General features: G+C 47.9%; 4 protein-coding genes across 4 annotated transcripts; 1 reads left to right on the top strand and 3 right to left on the bottom strand.

Moving 5' to 3' along the window:
• Window positions 1-3124: 3124 nt before the first annotated feature.
• Window positions 3125-4752, bottom strand: ssn8 (cyclin-dependent protein serine/threonine kinase regulator SSN8). Its single transcript, XM_032041817.1, has 3 exons — window positions 4232-4752; window positions 3970-4179; window positions 3125-3916 (listed from the first exon to the last, which is right to left on the bottom strand). The coding sequence occupies exons 1-3, from the start codon at window positions 4389-4391 to the stop codon at window positions 3381-3383; spliced, it is 906 nt and encodes a 301-aa protein (XP_031900627.1). The 5' UTR covers window positions 4392-4752; the 3' UTR covers window positions 3125-3380.
• Window positions 4753-5002: 250 nt separating this feature from the next.
• BDW43DRAFT_300036 (calcium-binding mitochondrial carrier protein) lies at window positions 5003-7184 on the top strand (the record flags this gene model as incomplete). Its single annotated transcript, XM_032044831.1, has 7 exons — window positions 5003-5132; window positions 5369-5576; window positions 5638-6248; window positions 6297-6358; window positions 6414-6517; window positions 6569-6601; window positions 6665-7184. The coding sequence occupies 7 exons, from the start codon at window positions 5003-5005 to the stop codon at window positions 7182-7184; spliced, it is 1668 nt and encodes a 555-aa protein (XP_031900626.1).
• Window positions 7185-7826: 642 nt separating this feature from the next.
• On the bottom strand, window positions 7827-9246 carry BDW43DRAFT_310797 (glutathione S-transferase family protein; the record flags this gene model as incomplete). Its single annotated transcript, XM_032047035.1, has 5 exons — window positions 7827-8402; window positions 8501-8679; window positions 8737-8823; window positions 8878-9046; window positions 9112-9246. 5 exons carry the CDS (start codon window positions 9244-9246, stop codon window positions 7827-7829), a joined length of 1146 nt encoding a protein of 381 aa, XP_031900625.1.
• Window positions 9247-9557: 311 nt separating this feature from the next.
• On the bottom strand, window positions 9558-13097 carry ubaA (E1 ubiquitin-activating protein ubaA). The gene is made up of 5 exons (XM_032050509.1): window positions 12962-13097; window positions 12810-12898; window positions 12648-12733; window positions 9807-12591; window positions 9558-9746 (listed from the first exon to the last, which is right to left on the bottom strand). The coding sequence occupies exons 1-5, from the start codon at window positions 12965-12967 to the stop codon at window positions 9608-9610; spliced, it is 3105 nt and encodes a 1034-aa protein (XP_031900624.1). The 5' UTR covers window positions 12968-13097; the 3' UTR covers window positions 9558-9607.
• Window positions 13098-13247: the final 150 nt, after the last annotated feature.

Raw genomic sequence — 13247 nt, 5'->3', positions numbered from 1 at the left:
GATGCCCGGCTCCTAGTGTTATCCGCCATGTCTTTTAAGGCTAAATAATTCCCTGACGAACAATTACAATACCGTGGTATGATGGTTGAGGCAGGCATGTTGTATGATCCATAGGTATATAGTAATTGACCGTTGAGTTCACAGAGGTCCTACTATTGAAAACGGCTGTGGATCTACCCTAAGTCGGGGATCATGGCGAACACGCATAGGAATGACGAGAAGAATACATCATACTATTACCAATAACGAGGGAACAGTAGGATCTGTCCGTTTCGCTTTCTAAAAAAGGAGTATGTTGGATTGTAGGAGGCAGGCGGGTTTCAAGACATTTCATGAACATTGATGGAGAAAAGAATGTGGTACCCATTTCCGAAGACAGCCATGATTTGTGTGGCTAAAATAACGAATAATTAAAATCAAAAAGGAAAGGAAAAAGGAAAATCCAAAACGCCTACTACGACATGTGCGGGTAATGATTTGCAACACTTTTGTGCAAGGCCCCACCCCCTGTGTGAGGGTGATTTGCTGCCATCATTCTCGGTACCTTTCCATTGAACCGTGCCACTTGGTTCGGCGGATCCTTCGCTTTTTCTCCCCCCAACCATCTAAAGAAATATCCTGCGTTGGCCCTCTGACATCGCCCTGCGGTCTTCGCGGCTTCGACAGTTTTTCCAAAGAAAAAACTTTATCCTCCACCTGATCTGAGAATCTCCGTTGATATGGAGAAGAGGAGAGACGGCACACTACGTAGACTAATTTATCGGGCGTGTAATTACAATTACCCTTAAATCAGTTCATATTTATATCTATATACGGAGTCGAATGCGTACGTGGAACTATTCTCCTAGGAAGAGAATGGGATGAGAAATTAACTAGTTTGATTTGATTTGATTTGATTGATTTGATTTGATTTGATTGATTTGATTTGATTTGTTTGTTTGTTTGTTTTTCTTTGGGGATTTAAAGACTGCGGAGTAAGTACACACATCAACCAAACCAGGGTCGATCAAATTAAAAATAAAAATAATACGAAACACACAAATGTGACGAGGCTGACGCCCCATGACATATATTAGCGATTGTAATCCCGATATTTCCCATGTTGACGGAACGGATCTCCCTGAGTATCCTCTGCCGCTTGCAAGGATAGTGCTACAGCCACAATGTGGTCTGCACGTCCCTTGGAAACAAACTAACCCCGTCATAATAAAGATAAGAATAGACATAGGAGACATATCTGCTGTCAAATGTCGCCGATGCATGAAGTCGGGTACATACTCTACTTTGATCGCCTAGACCCTCGTCAATTCCATGGTGGAGTTCTCTAAGACTCGGAGCAATGGACGAGTTATTGAGGTTAACAGCAGGATATCATGATGCGTTATGCAATTAGTCAACAGAGTAAGCTGGCGGCTACTGGAACAGGTATCAACCCTCCGTGTAAGCCCTACACATGGACTCCTGGGGATGGGTGACCACCCTTTTCCCGATTCTCTCAGGTGCAGCATTGGGTATTCATCCATCATTGGACCCTCACCTGTATGCATGAAGTGCTGTCCATGAGCCTTGAGGGTGCTTTTGTCTTTTCTTTTCTTTTCTTTTTTTTTGGGGGGGGAATGGGACTAGCTTAATGCTGCAAAATGTTCCTGAAAGGCGGCACTCACCGCCCCTTTCATAGTTGCTGAAATGCTTGACTCCATCTCTCCATAGCCATAGACCTGCCCCCCCTTTTGGACTCGAAACACTCGAAACTCTGTTGATAATGCTATTATTAATGATATGTTCATATATTGATTAATTTCTGTCATTACAGGTCTATCGTTCTAAGGGTTTTCTTGGTGACACTATATACTATAACGCTCAAGGAAGTTTGTATAGTATATAGTATATGATGTTTGCGGGTGATAATGAGACGGCACGGCTGGAGGTGCGAGCAATAGATAGGGAGAGTTCTTGATACTGTTGTACAAGAACGTCGTTAACCACAAGCCATGCTGCACTCCAGATGCTGCTTGCCGGATTTCTTGTTTGCTTTCTCTCCGGTTGATTACCCCGAATCAGCGACCGAGCGAGTAAGCGATCTAATAGGTCACCCCATCGTCGGAGTACACGCGAAGGAAAACCTAACGTACCCCAAAAAGCAAGGGGGTTTGAAATACGATCTACTCCCATTGTACCTGTCTTTTGCTGGGCAAGTCTCAGAAAGCGACCGTGTTCTAGTTGCAATTGAGTTTGTATGTCCAATCAATCAACCCCTTGTCTCCCAAGGCAAGATCCCTTTACACGGACGTAGATGGTCAAGGGAGGTTACGTATACTCACACCGACACAATGGCACATACATCTGTCGAATTCTCCACTTTTAAATTTCCGATCTCGTTGTAACCGCACGAGTGGGCTTATCTGAAGGAATGGTTGGTTCTCGTGTTTTTAGATTCACCGATATCTGGAACGCTTGACGATCCAAAATTAAGTCGCGCTCCCTCCTAGATATCGGGGCAGCCACTATCCCCTTTCTCAAGGCACATTTGAGTCGTCATGACACATTACTTGGCTTAACAATCCAGACCTTTCCAAGTATTCGCGCTTGGATTGTGGATAGATCTGAGACAACTGGCCCAGGCTTTTTCAGGAAGCTCATCCCTGCGTTCTGTATGCTACCTTAGTGTGTACAGTACATGCATGCTGCATGCACGCGCTGTAGCCAAATACAGTTGACTGATCGATGCAGTATACAAATCCCTCAAACTGGGGTACCGTTCAGAGATTCCAGGCCACCGGGCGAGCCATCCCCCTGTGCAGCAAGGGGGAAGACTCTACGTATGTCCTATGCATGCATGTGCCTTAACTGCTTTCTAAGCTGATTATTCATCTGAACTTGGCATTGAAGCCCACGAGTAACCTGTAAGCCAGTGAGTGGTACCTACACATGGGCCCGATCTAAGCTTATCTCCCAGATGCGTGCACCTGTGGGTTTTGGATGTCTGATAAGCACCACAAATCTTTTTGATTGATACTTTTAGTAGAAACATTGAGCTGTACACGGTGTAACCGTTAGACATATGATTGATTGACTTCTTATCAGCCGTGTAGGCGTGAAAGAGGGATGTCAAAGTATATTTTAGGAAGAGGGAAATAAAAAAGTTGGGTAAGATATGATTCACCGTTATTGATAGCCTAAGTCTAGAAACTCAAGCGGGCTTATTAACTTACAGTATTGACATGGACCAGAGGCTACTTGATGAATATATAACCTCCGATATCACAGGAACGCTGTTCATATTTCGTATGTCATGCTAACCAAACTCCCGAAATGCAAAGAAAAAGCCAAACGCCGTGGTCCACTAGAAACGCAAGTCATAATGAATCCGCTAGGTACTCTCACTTTTCCAGATTCTTGCTCTTCACCATTCGGCCGAGTAGCTCCTTGCAATGCTTTTCGCTATAGTTTTCCCAAATCTCATATAGAGATACCAGCTCTTGGGTGCATTCAATAACGGCCCGGATATCAACCTCACTCTCGGCAAGCCAGCCGACGAGTTTTTGGATTCGGGGAGGCGGACCAGCGCCATTCTTATCGCCTAAAGCGGCAAGAATATTCATCCCACCGTCCCGCATCGCTCCGGCTAATGGAGCTGCAGTTCCATGAAAACTCGTCTGACTTGGTTTAAAGACGACGGCAACAATGATAGCCATGACTGCAATCACGTGAGGCGGGTATAGTAAAGGTAAATCGGTCAGATAATGGTCGTTAATCACTGACCACGCCAGAGCTACCTCATCTGATGTGAGAGACAGCTCAGGTTGAAGCTCGGACAGAGTCCGATATGGATGATGGACGATCAGCTGGGAATGCATTTCGGATATCAAAGCAAACTCGCATTCGCCCAACTTTGACACGTCTGGGGCAATGAACTCTAGTACTAAGTCAGTATTACTGAAAGGAGGTTGTTCTCAAGACTGTTCATACCCGGCCAGAAATTTCGGGCTTCAGCGACCACAAATCGGATATGCTGAGGACATTCCTCCATCTTACAGGCGAGATAAAAAGCTGTGGTGAAAACCAGATATGGATTGGTGTGCCTTATCTCGTTCTTGGTATAAAACCTTTTGATGTATACCTGGGCCGTAGCAAGCGCTTGCTGTCTAGTTGACATCCTCTTTCCGAGTTTATTGAGTTCTGTCGAGGATTTAGTCTAGAGGATTAAATGACACAGATTATCGGATCTCACGTTGGCTAAAGTAGATATTGAGCAACCTGTGATCCGGCAAAGGAAACTGCGAATGCGCGGCCTTATCACTCTCCCTAAAGGACTCCCGAATGTCCGCCAACCTCTCTTTCGTAAACAGCCAATGTCGACGTTGAGTCGATGCCCAATAGTTGGCAGCCATGGTAGATGTCCAACAGAGGAAAGCTAATGTATACAAATTCCGAGTTCCTTAAGCATTTATGATTGGAACCGTGGTCATCATCGACGATGATCAGGTTGTATGTGTCATCCAAAAGCGCTCCGTGAACTTGTAACGGCCGGGTGAACCCGACGTACTTTAACGGCCACAAACGAAACCCTGGAGACGAGAACACTAGAGCCAACCCTTTTTGTTTCTTTTAGGTCATCGAGGAGTTTGGCATATGTATCCTGATATCATCGACATCCAAACATTCGTGACAGGTGACCTAATAGATTTCCCAAAGGGGGATAGTAGGGCTGGGCCCTCCAGTCCCGTGAGCCGGACCGGAGTCTAGGTTTAATCCGGTATGTCGTAAGAGAAGCAAATCATCGCGGGTTGATTTCTCACGGCTAACCGGAGAGCCTACAATGTATGCTGCCAAACCTCTCCCCTCCTTATAATCCCAGTGCTACAGATTCGATGCACAAGTTATTATCGCAGTTTACCCTCTTGCCCTGTTCTAACAGGGATATATCTCCGTGTCTAAAACCCGTGACCCCTCCTGGAAAATAATGTCGGATAGCCGATAGTAAATTATTTACAACCGAAAAATGGCACCCGGCGAATCCAACGATGAACGCGATGAAAGAGTTGCGAAACTCTGGCAGAGCCTAGGTGTTCGTAGGGACGGTCGTCTCGATCTCAATGGGTTGAAAAAGGGGCTGAAAAAGATTGATCATCGTGAGTATATCTTGTCTTTATGACCGGGTCTCGTGCTTGTTGCGCACCTGACTGACCCGCCTGCCTCTTGTTCTGTTCTCCTACAGCCCTCAAAAATGCGGATAGTATGCTGCAGAATGTCTTGAAGGCGGTCGATACCAACGGGGACGGGTATATCGATTACTCCGGTAAGATCACACGCATCGGATCATGACCTGTCTTCCCGGCGCAACCTTTACCGACCTAATGATCATCAGAATTCCGGACCTTCGTCGATCATACCGAGCAGGGCCTATGGCGCCTTTTTCAGACCATCGATCGCAACCACAATGGGGAGATTGACAAGAATGAGCTCAAGGCTGCCTTTTCGAACGCCGATGTAACTGTCTCGAGCGCTAAGCTGGACGCATTTTTTGCGGACGTGGACACGAACAGCGATGGCGTCATTTCGTATCCCGAGTGGAGGTGCGTGCCTTAAAAGGTCAAGTGAGCCTCCTGGGCTATGGCTGATATCGGTGATATATAGGGACTTCCTCCTCTTCTTGCCCGCCTACTCGTCCTCAAACTTGCGCGCTGTCCTGTCATACTACACGGCCACGGGAAATCTAAACCCGGAAGGAGATGTCCACATCAATGATCTACAGGGTTTAGGTACAGACTACTCGTTTCCTAAGCGTTATATTTTGGCCATAAAGAACTTTTTGTACAATATTCTCCCAGTGCATGCTTTGGCAACCTTCATCCCGTCAGCCTATGCGGAAGTCGGCGAGGCACTCAGTTTCGGGGTCGCGCTCGAGAATGATGCTGTATCCTTAGACGAGTTGGAGTGGCTTCCCGTACCCAGGACTGTCGCCATGTGGATGTCCTTCCGATCTTTTGAACAGAAGTTGACAGAGAACACTCCTCACTTAGGTTACTTCATTGCCGGCGGGATTGCAGGGGCCGTGTCCAGGACAGCAACGGCGCCCCTGGATCGGCTTAAAGTCTATCTTATTGCTCAAACCGGCTCGAAATCCGCTGCTGTTTGTGCAGCTAAGGATGGCGCTCCGTTGCGAGCGGCAGGAAAGGCATCAAAATCTCTTGCCGATGCTGTCAAGGAACTGTGGCGTGCCGGAGGTATTCGGAGTTTATTCGCAGGTTTGTCGAATGAAAGTCGAAATTCAGACTTGCTCTAACTTTCCATAGGGAATGGTTTAAACGTGTTGAAGGTCATGCCTGAATCAGCCATTAAATTTGGAGCATATGAGGTTAGCTTGTCACCCTGATAAAAGATTATTGGGCAGGCACTGATAATAGCTATAGTCTGCCAAACGAGCATTCGCTCGTCTTGAAGGACATAATGACCCAAAACGACTTGCACCAACGTCGCAGTTTTTGGCTGGAGGGTTTGGTGGAATGGTGGCCCAGTATGTTATACAGCTTTCTGTGCATGGGACCTCTATCTAACAAATTGGTAGATGTTTTGTCTATCCTCTTGACACTCTAAAATTGTAAGTTATTCGATACATCCCATGGATGGCGTTGTCTCAGCCGACGCTAATGAATATTCACAGTCGGATGCAGTGTGAAACTGTGGAAGGTGGCTTGAAAGGCAATAAACTTATCGCAGCCACTGCCCGAAAGGTTTGGAACAAGAATGGCTTGTACGGCTTTTTTCGCGGCTTGCCTCTTGGCCTTGTTGGCATGTTTCCGTATGCAGCCATCGATTTAACGACTTTCGAATACCTGAAGCGCGGATTGCTAGCACGCAAAGCTCGCCTCCACCACTGCCATGAGGATGACGTCCCTCTAAATAATTTCACTACGGGAGCTATTGGTGCGTTAAGCGGAGGATTTAGCGCTTCCGTCGTTTATCCACTGAATGTCCTTCGAACACGACTTCAGGCGCAAGGCACTGTTCTCCATCCGACAACCTATAGTAGCATTGGCGACGTTGCTCGAAAAACAATCCAGGCTGAGGGATTCCGCGGCCTCTATAAAGGAATTACTCCTAACCTCATGAAGGTTGCACCTGCCGTGTCCATCAGCTATGTCGTGTATGAGAACTCAAAACGAATGCTTGGTCTGAGATAGAGCCAAGAACAATCTTGCGACTTGGGCCCAATCCTCAGAAGCCCGACAGTGGCCCGGAACTTTACTTGGAATACGTGCGCATTCCGGTTGCTTTTCGATCTTCCAGCTTATTTCCATTGATCTTTAGAACACTTGTCAAGATACCCTTTCAAGCCACTCGCTCTACGCCACCGTTATCGCTTTTGGATGGAGACTAACTACCTTTCCACCTTTTGCATACTCTGTTTTGGATAGCGGAAAGACCTTTACCTTTTTTTTTCCTTCTCTTTTCACAGTCTCCTGACGACTGTGCTGTTCCTTGTCCGTTTCCCACATCAGGAGGCCATTGCTCACCCTCTAGGTCTCATCGTATCGGCCGGACTGCATAATCGACCCCACTAGCATGGCAAGGCGTCATGCGATGAAGCATATCACGGAGTTTTGTTGCTGATATTTGTATACCTATTGGATTCCCCGACTGTCCACACATGGATTGTCCATCATTCAAATATATTTAGACCTGCGGAGAATTCCGGTTCATGCCATCTACCGCTGTGACATTAGAACATATACATACTAAATAAAAAACATAATCCTTCTCATTTTACAGCAGAAGGCTTGTCATGGCCCGACACGCCATAGTTACATCACGTAGGAAGACCCTCATTTCTTCATAGCAGCAACAGCCCTGACCTCCTCATCCTTGGGCAGAATATCCGGCACCGGCCCAACAGGCGTGATCGCAAACTGATTAATTTGCGTATGACTTTTCGTATAATGAAACTTAATATGCTCAAACTCTGTCGTCTCCCGGAACGCCGGAATCTCCCAATACAAATGCCTCAACCAGCGATGAATGGCGGGATATCCAGACCGAATGTCCCGAATGTTGCACTTAAAGTGCTGCACGTAGACGGGGTCAAAGCGGACGATTGTCGTGAAGAGCCTGATATCCGCTTCGGTGAGCACCGAGCCGAAGAAGAACGGCGAGGCGATGCTCTGGAGGTGGGCTTCAATCTTGTCGAGGGAGGAGAAGAGCGTTGTGACGGCCTTCTGGTAGGCTTCTTGAGTGGTTGCGAAGCCGGACTTGTAGACGCCGTTGTTGACGTCGTTGTAGATCCAGTCGTTTGAGGTGTCGATTTCGGAGCGGAGGGATTGCGGATAGAGGTCGAGTTGTTTATTGGGGGAGGGGAGCAGGTCGTCGAATTCGTAGTAGAGCATACGGATTATTTCGGCGCTCTAGGTTGGGGCGTTTTCTTTTGTTAGTTTCTTGGGTTCCAGGTGTTGAGGGAGGCGGGAGATCTGTCTAGATGGGAGTGGGGAGCCGTCGACGTTACCTCATTGCTGACGATCTTTTGGGTCTTTTTGTCGTAGAGTACTGGAACGGTGAATCGGCCCGTGTAGTCTGGGTCATTGGCGAAGTAGATGTCCCGGAGATGGGTGACATCCGAGTGCAATGGGTCTGGGGTGGTATTCTCTCCGGGCAGTTTCTCGTCCGGGGTTGCGAAGCGCCAGCCTGTAATAAATAACTGATTAGTGGTTTTTGTAGGCGGTTAGAGGGAGGATACCAAACCTTTCTCGCCCAAATGCCAATGCACAGATGTGAACGAAATGATATCTTCCAGACCCTTGAGCTTCCGGGTGATCAAGGTGCGGTGCGCTAGAGGCGGTGATTAATAATTGTAACCGACTGGACATAGAAGATATCACTCACCCCATGGACAAGCATATGAGACATAGAGATGATAGCGGCCCTTTTCCGGGGGGAATTGTGCGCCTGGTTTCCTGGAAATCCAATTGCGGAAGGCCGAATTCTGGCGTTTGAACTCTCCCGACTTGTCATTGCGACTGACCCAGTCGGTGACCTTATCAGCATTGCCGGTCTGTCATTATGGGATCTCAGTAAAGATTCTTTTTGATAACTCAAGAGCATCTGATATAATCTTACCGCCATGCTGCGTGTTGAAGAGGGGAGGAGGTGTGCGGAGACGATGGAGCTTCTGTAGGGAGTAATTGATCTGGGTTGAGTGATAAACTGCGAAATCTGTTGAATTCGACGCAGTGCAGGAAAGGTGCGAGACATGGGCGAGCTTATATTTTTGAGATGGAGGGGCAGTGAAGTCGAGGATAGTAAAGTATGAGTATGCAATGAAGCCACAGTGTGCTAGAGTGTGGGGCAGCCTATGACGTTTGATTCCACTGCTTACGGCGGAATCACATAACGCCTGACAAAGCAGTCTAGATCCCTCTGCGCTTACATGTTGATTACGGGAGGGTTAATTATTCCTAGATTCATCTTCACTATTTGGCCTTTGGAAACATCGGTTCATATCATATGGACATGACTTTTTAAAAAAGAAGAGAAAATATCATATATCGTTGTTTATAACACTTGATGTATCAGATGTCTAGCTTTCAATGGAGTTTTAAGTAGATCCCGTAGTTTACTTCCTCAGCTTCACCATTACATATGGAATCTCTACATCCTCCTCCGTTTGGTCTTCGGCCGTGACTTCAAAGATGATGTTCTTTTGGTGCTCTGGAACAGGTTTCTTGCTGATATGCTCCACCAATTTGCTCATCCTGTGTAGCGACGTTAGTAAATAAGTTCATCAGATAATGTGTGACCAAGGGAATACATACGTTAATGGGAGACGGTCCTTGACCTTCGACGGGGGATAGAAACTGGCATACAGCAAGCTCACCCCGGAACTAACCATGCTGATTTCCAAGCCCTTGTCGGCGAAGTGCTTGAGGAAGTCCTGCAAAGGAATGTCCTCGACCTCAAAGCGATCCCAAAGTTGATCAATGGTCACTTCGCCATCCTTGCCCTGGTATTTGCCCTTGGGACTAGGGATAGGTTCACTGAAGCCAAAGAACGGAAGTGCAAGGTTTACGAAGCCGTTCTTGTACTGTTCAATATCATCCTTGCCGTCGATAATCTTGTAGAACTCCAGGGCAACCAGTCCAGTGACCAGCGCGGTAGTCGTGGCAATAGCAGGAATGATCTTGCCAGCAATGAACTTAGTCTTATGACGGTCAGCCTGGGGAATATCGTAGTTATCGGCACGGAGATTGCTAGCCGCCGTAATAAAGTCGATATGATGGTTGGTGTCGTCATCTTTCTCAAACTCGACTGGGTTCAAGCGGAATCCAGCAAGTGACTTCGGCGAAGGCAGCGAATCAATCAGGCGCTGGATCTCCTCGTTATCATCAAAAGATGAGCCGGCGTTTCCAGCATTCGGATCAGCCTCGTTCTCATCGGCCTGGATTTTCACGCCGGACTTGGGAGAGAATTCAGGGATGATCATATTGTCGACAACCTTGCGGTAGTAGTCCTTATCGAATCCGGGGTTTTTAATTCCATAATTGAAAGCATGGAGATTTGCTCCGGCGACGATGAACCCGAGGTGGGTTGGGTTCGAGCTATCAAACTTCAGAGGTGTTGGGGCACGCTTGGGCCCGGACCAGAAAGGCTGACCAGAAGAAGTCTTGGAGTCCCGAGGGAAGTTGTACAATAATTGCTGGATTGCATTGTTGTACTGAGCTTCAAATTGCTGGCGAGCCCAGACAATGCAATCGTCAAATGTCAATGGCTTATTGGCCACCAAGAAATCATGCAGCTGCTCCAGGGTTTGCTTTTCATTGCCAGCCTGCTTGAGCGTTTGCTCAATGTAGTTTGGCTGTGACAGATACATATTGACAGACTCAGGAGGCCCAACAAAGTAGGTCTGGAAAAGATCCCTGGACCAGGCAATGGTGTGCTCGATCCGGTTGGGGAAACTTCTTAAAGTGCACATGGGGAAGGACTTCTCGGGAGGATCTTGAGAGCTGGAGTAGGATTCTGTGATATGCGGAAGGATAACTTGGGTGTTACCCTTCGTGCCGAGAGTGCCACTCTCGAGGAGAGGCTTACGGAAGAAAACACATCGACGATCAACGTAGGTTCTCGCATCAACGTTGTCCAGCGCGTTAGTAACTCCGTCCAACCCTTCCCAGAACTCCTCGTTGAAGATATGTTCAGTGTCTTGCCCCACACGGTCCCGCAACGCGACGATTTTGCCCTCTAGTTCAGGGTTCATGGCCTGAACTGCAGCAGAGGCACACTCACTCTTAAGCTTGCCCACATCCTTACTACGGAATAGGAACTGGCGGTTGAGGTTGCTCTTCTCAATCTGATCCATATCGGTAACATAGATTTTGCCCTTAGGACCAGTTCCCAAACCCATCATAGCCCAGTTCTTTAGGGTTTCACATCCGATAGCGCCTGCGCCAACAAGGAACTGGGTAGTGTTGGCAATCTTGTCCTGGAACTCCTTGCCAAAGACGGCAATCTGGCCATCATACCGAGTTCCAAGTGGTTTACAGCTCTCTTCAGACCGTGTAGTAGAGGCTGGGAGCGACTCGAGCGAGTCCAAGTACAGCCACTGATTAACGGGGCTGAATTTTCCAGAAACAGCCTTGAGAACTTCCTGTGCTGTGACACCACCAAAGAAGGCGGCCAAGGGGCTGAGATCTCCACGTGCCTGATAACTGAGTTCTTTAATGAGCTTCTCATCCAATTCGACCTTATCTTCTTGGCTCGAGGCTAGGTCGTTGGAGATCTTGAGAACCTCCTGGGCATCGCTCTCGTTGTGAGGACGAGGCAGCTGGCCATCATGGCCCTCCGCAAATTTGTGAAGTGCCTGGATACCGATGTGTAGCTGTTGCGGGCGGTCGAACTTGGCGAAGTCCGAGATCATAAGCTCAGGCTTCTTGAGCTGCTCCTCCAAGCTCTGGAAGTCGACAAACTTAGGCATCTTAACTTGTGTGAAGATGCCGCCAGACTCATATGTACCAAGGCCAGAGACATCGCCGATAGAAAATGTGTAAGGACCCTTAACGGTAACCTTACGAGGGGCAGAGCCATTCAGACCTTCCATCCCCTTCACCTCGGTGAACGTCACAAAGTCACCATCCTCTAAACCATGGCGGCTTTCATCAAGAGCAGAAACCAGACCGTCCTCATCAATGCTGGCTACAATGCCGCCCACGGCCTCTTCACCTGTAGCATCGCCGATGGTGAAGTTCTTTCCAAAGTCGTTGAATAGGTATCCGAAAAGACCGAAGGTGTCGGCAATAGTGACGTAGATGCCGTTCTTGTGGCAGAAGTCCGCAATAGCAAGTTGGTCCTTCAGCGGCGTGAGGGTAAGTACTACTGCCTGATAACGCTTCAGTTGCTCCAGATTATCGACAAGGTTACCACCTTCGTGGACCGTTACGGGGACGTATGAATTAAGCTCCGCGACCTTGGGGGCCGTCACTTCGGCACGTGGTTTACCGACATCCTGGGGCTCAAGGAAGAACTGGGAGGAAAGGTCTGAAATGGCAACGGGCGCGGGATCGTACAAAGTAAGGGACTTCACACCGGCGAGAGCAATGTTCTTGGCTATTTAGCCTGTTAGAGAGGTCGGCTGTACTGTATCCGGCTATCAATATGCTTACCAATCTCAACACCAAGACCTTTAAGTCCGACAACGAGAACGTTCGAAGTGCCCATACGCTTCATAGCCTCATGACCAAGGACATATCTGCAAGTAGGAGAGAGGAGCGATCAGCATAAATCTTTTTAAGTTCAAGCGTGAAGCCGGCCAACGGGAAACTCACAGCTGTCGACTGTATAAAGATTCATCAATCTCCCCCTGCTTGATCTTTTCCACGGTTTCCTGAGGGCTATCTACCTGCATCTTGACGTCCTACATCTTGTTAGTAATGGACTGATTGGGAGATTCGGGTAAAGGATGGCTGATAAGGCATACCGTCATGATCTTTTTCTCCGGTCGAGTCGGTGGTTTGTCGCCAGACGCTCTTCGCTTTCCCAGCTTCGCAGCGTCGCGAACGGGAATTTCTGAGGGAATTGTGACGGCCTGTAATCCGAAAGCCTTGCCTTCAAGCAAGACTTTCCAACAGTGATTGACTCGTGTCTACAGCTCCTGGCGCGGGCTTAGGAGGGGTAGCGGTCAAAGTACCGGACGACGAGTGGCGAGTGCTGTTTTCACTTTAAGGTACTGTACAAAGAGATGGATTAATATGAATGAGGGCAAA

This window comes from Aspergillus alliaceus (assembly GCF_009176365.1).
Source record: "Aspergillus alliaceus strain CBS 536.65 unplaced genomic scaffold BDW43scaffold_20, whole genome shotgun sequence".
NCBI lineage: Eukaryota > Fungi > Ascomycota > Eurotiomycetes > Eurotiales > Aspergillaceae > Aspergillus > Aspergillus alliaceus.
This window is presented reverse-complemented; position numbering and strand designations above follow the sequence as displayed.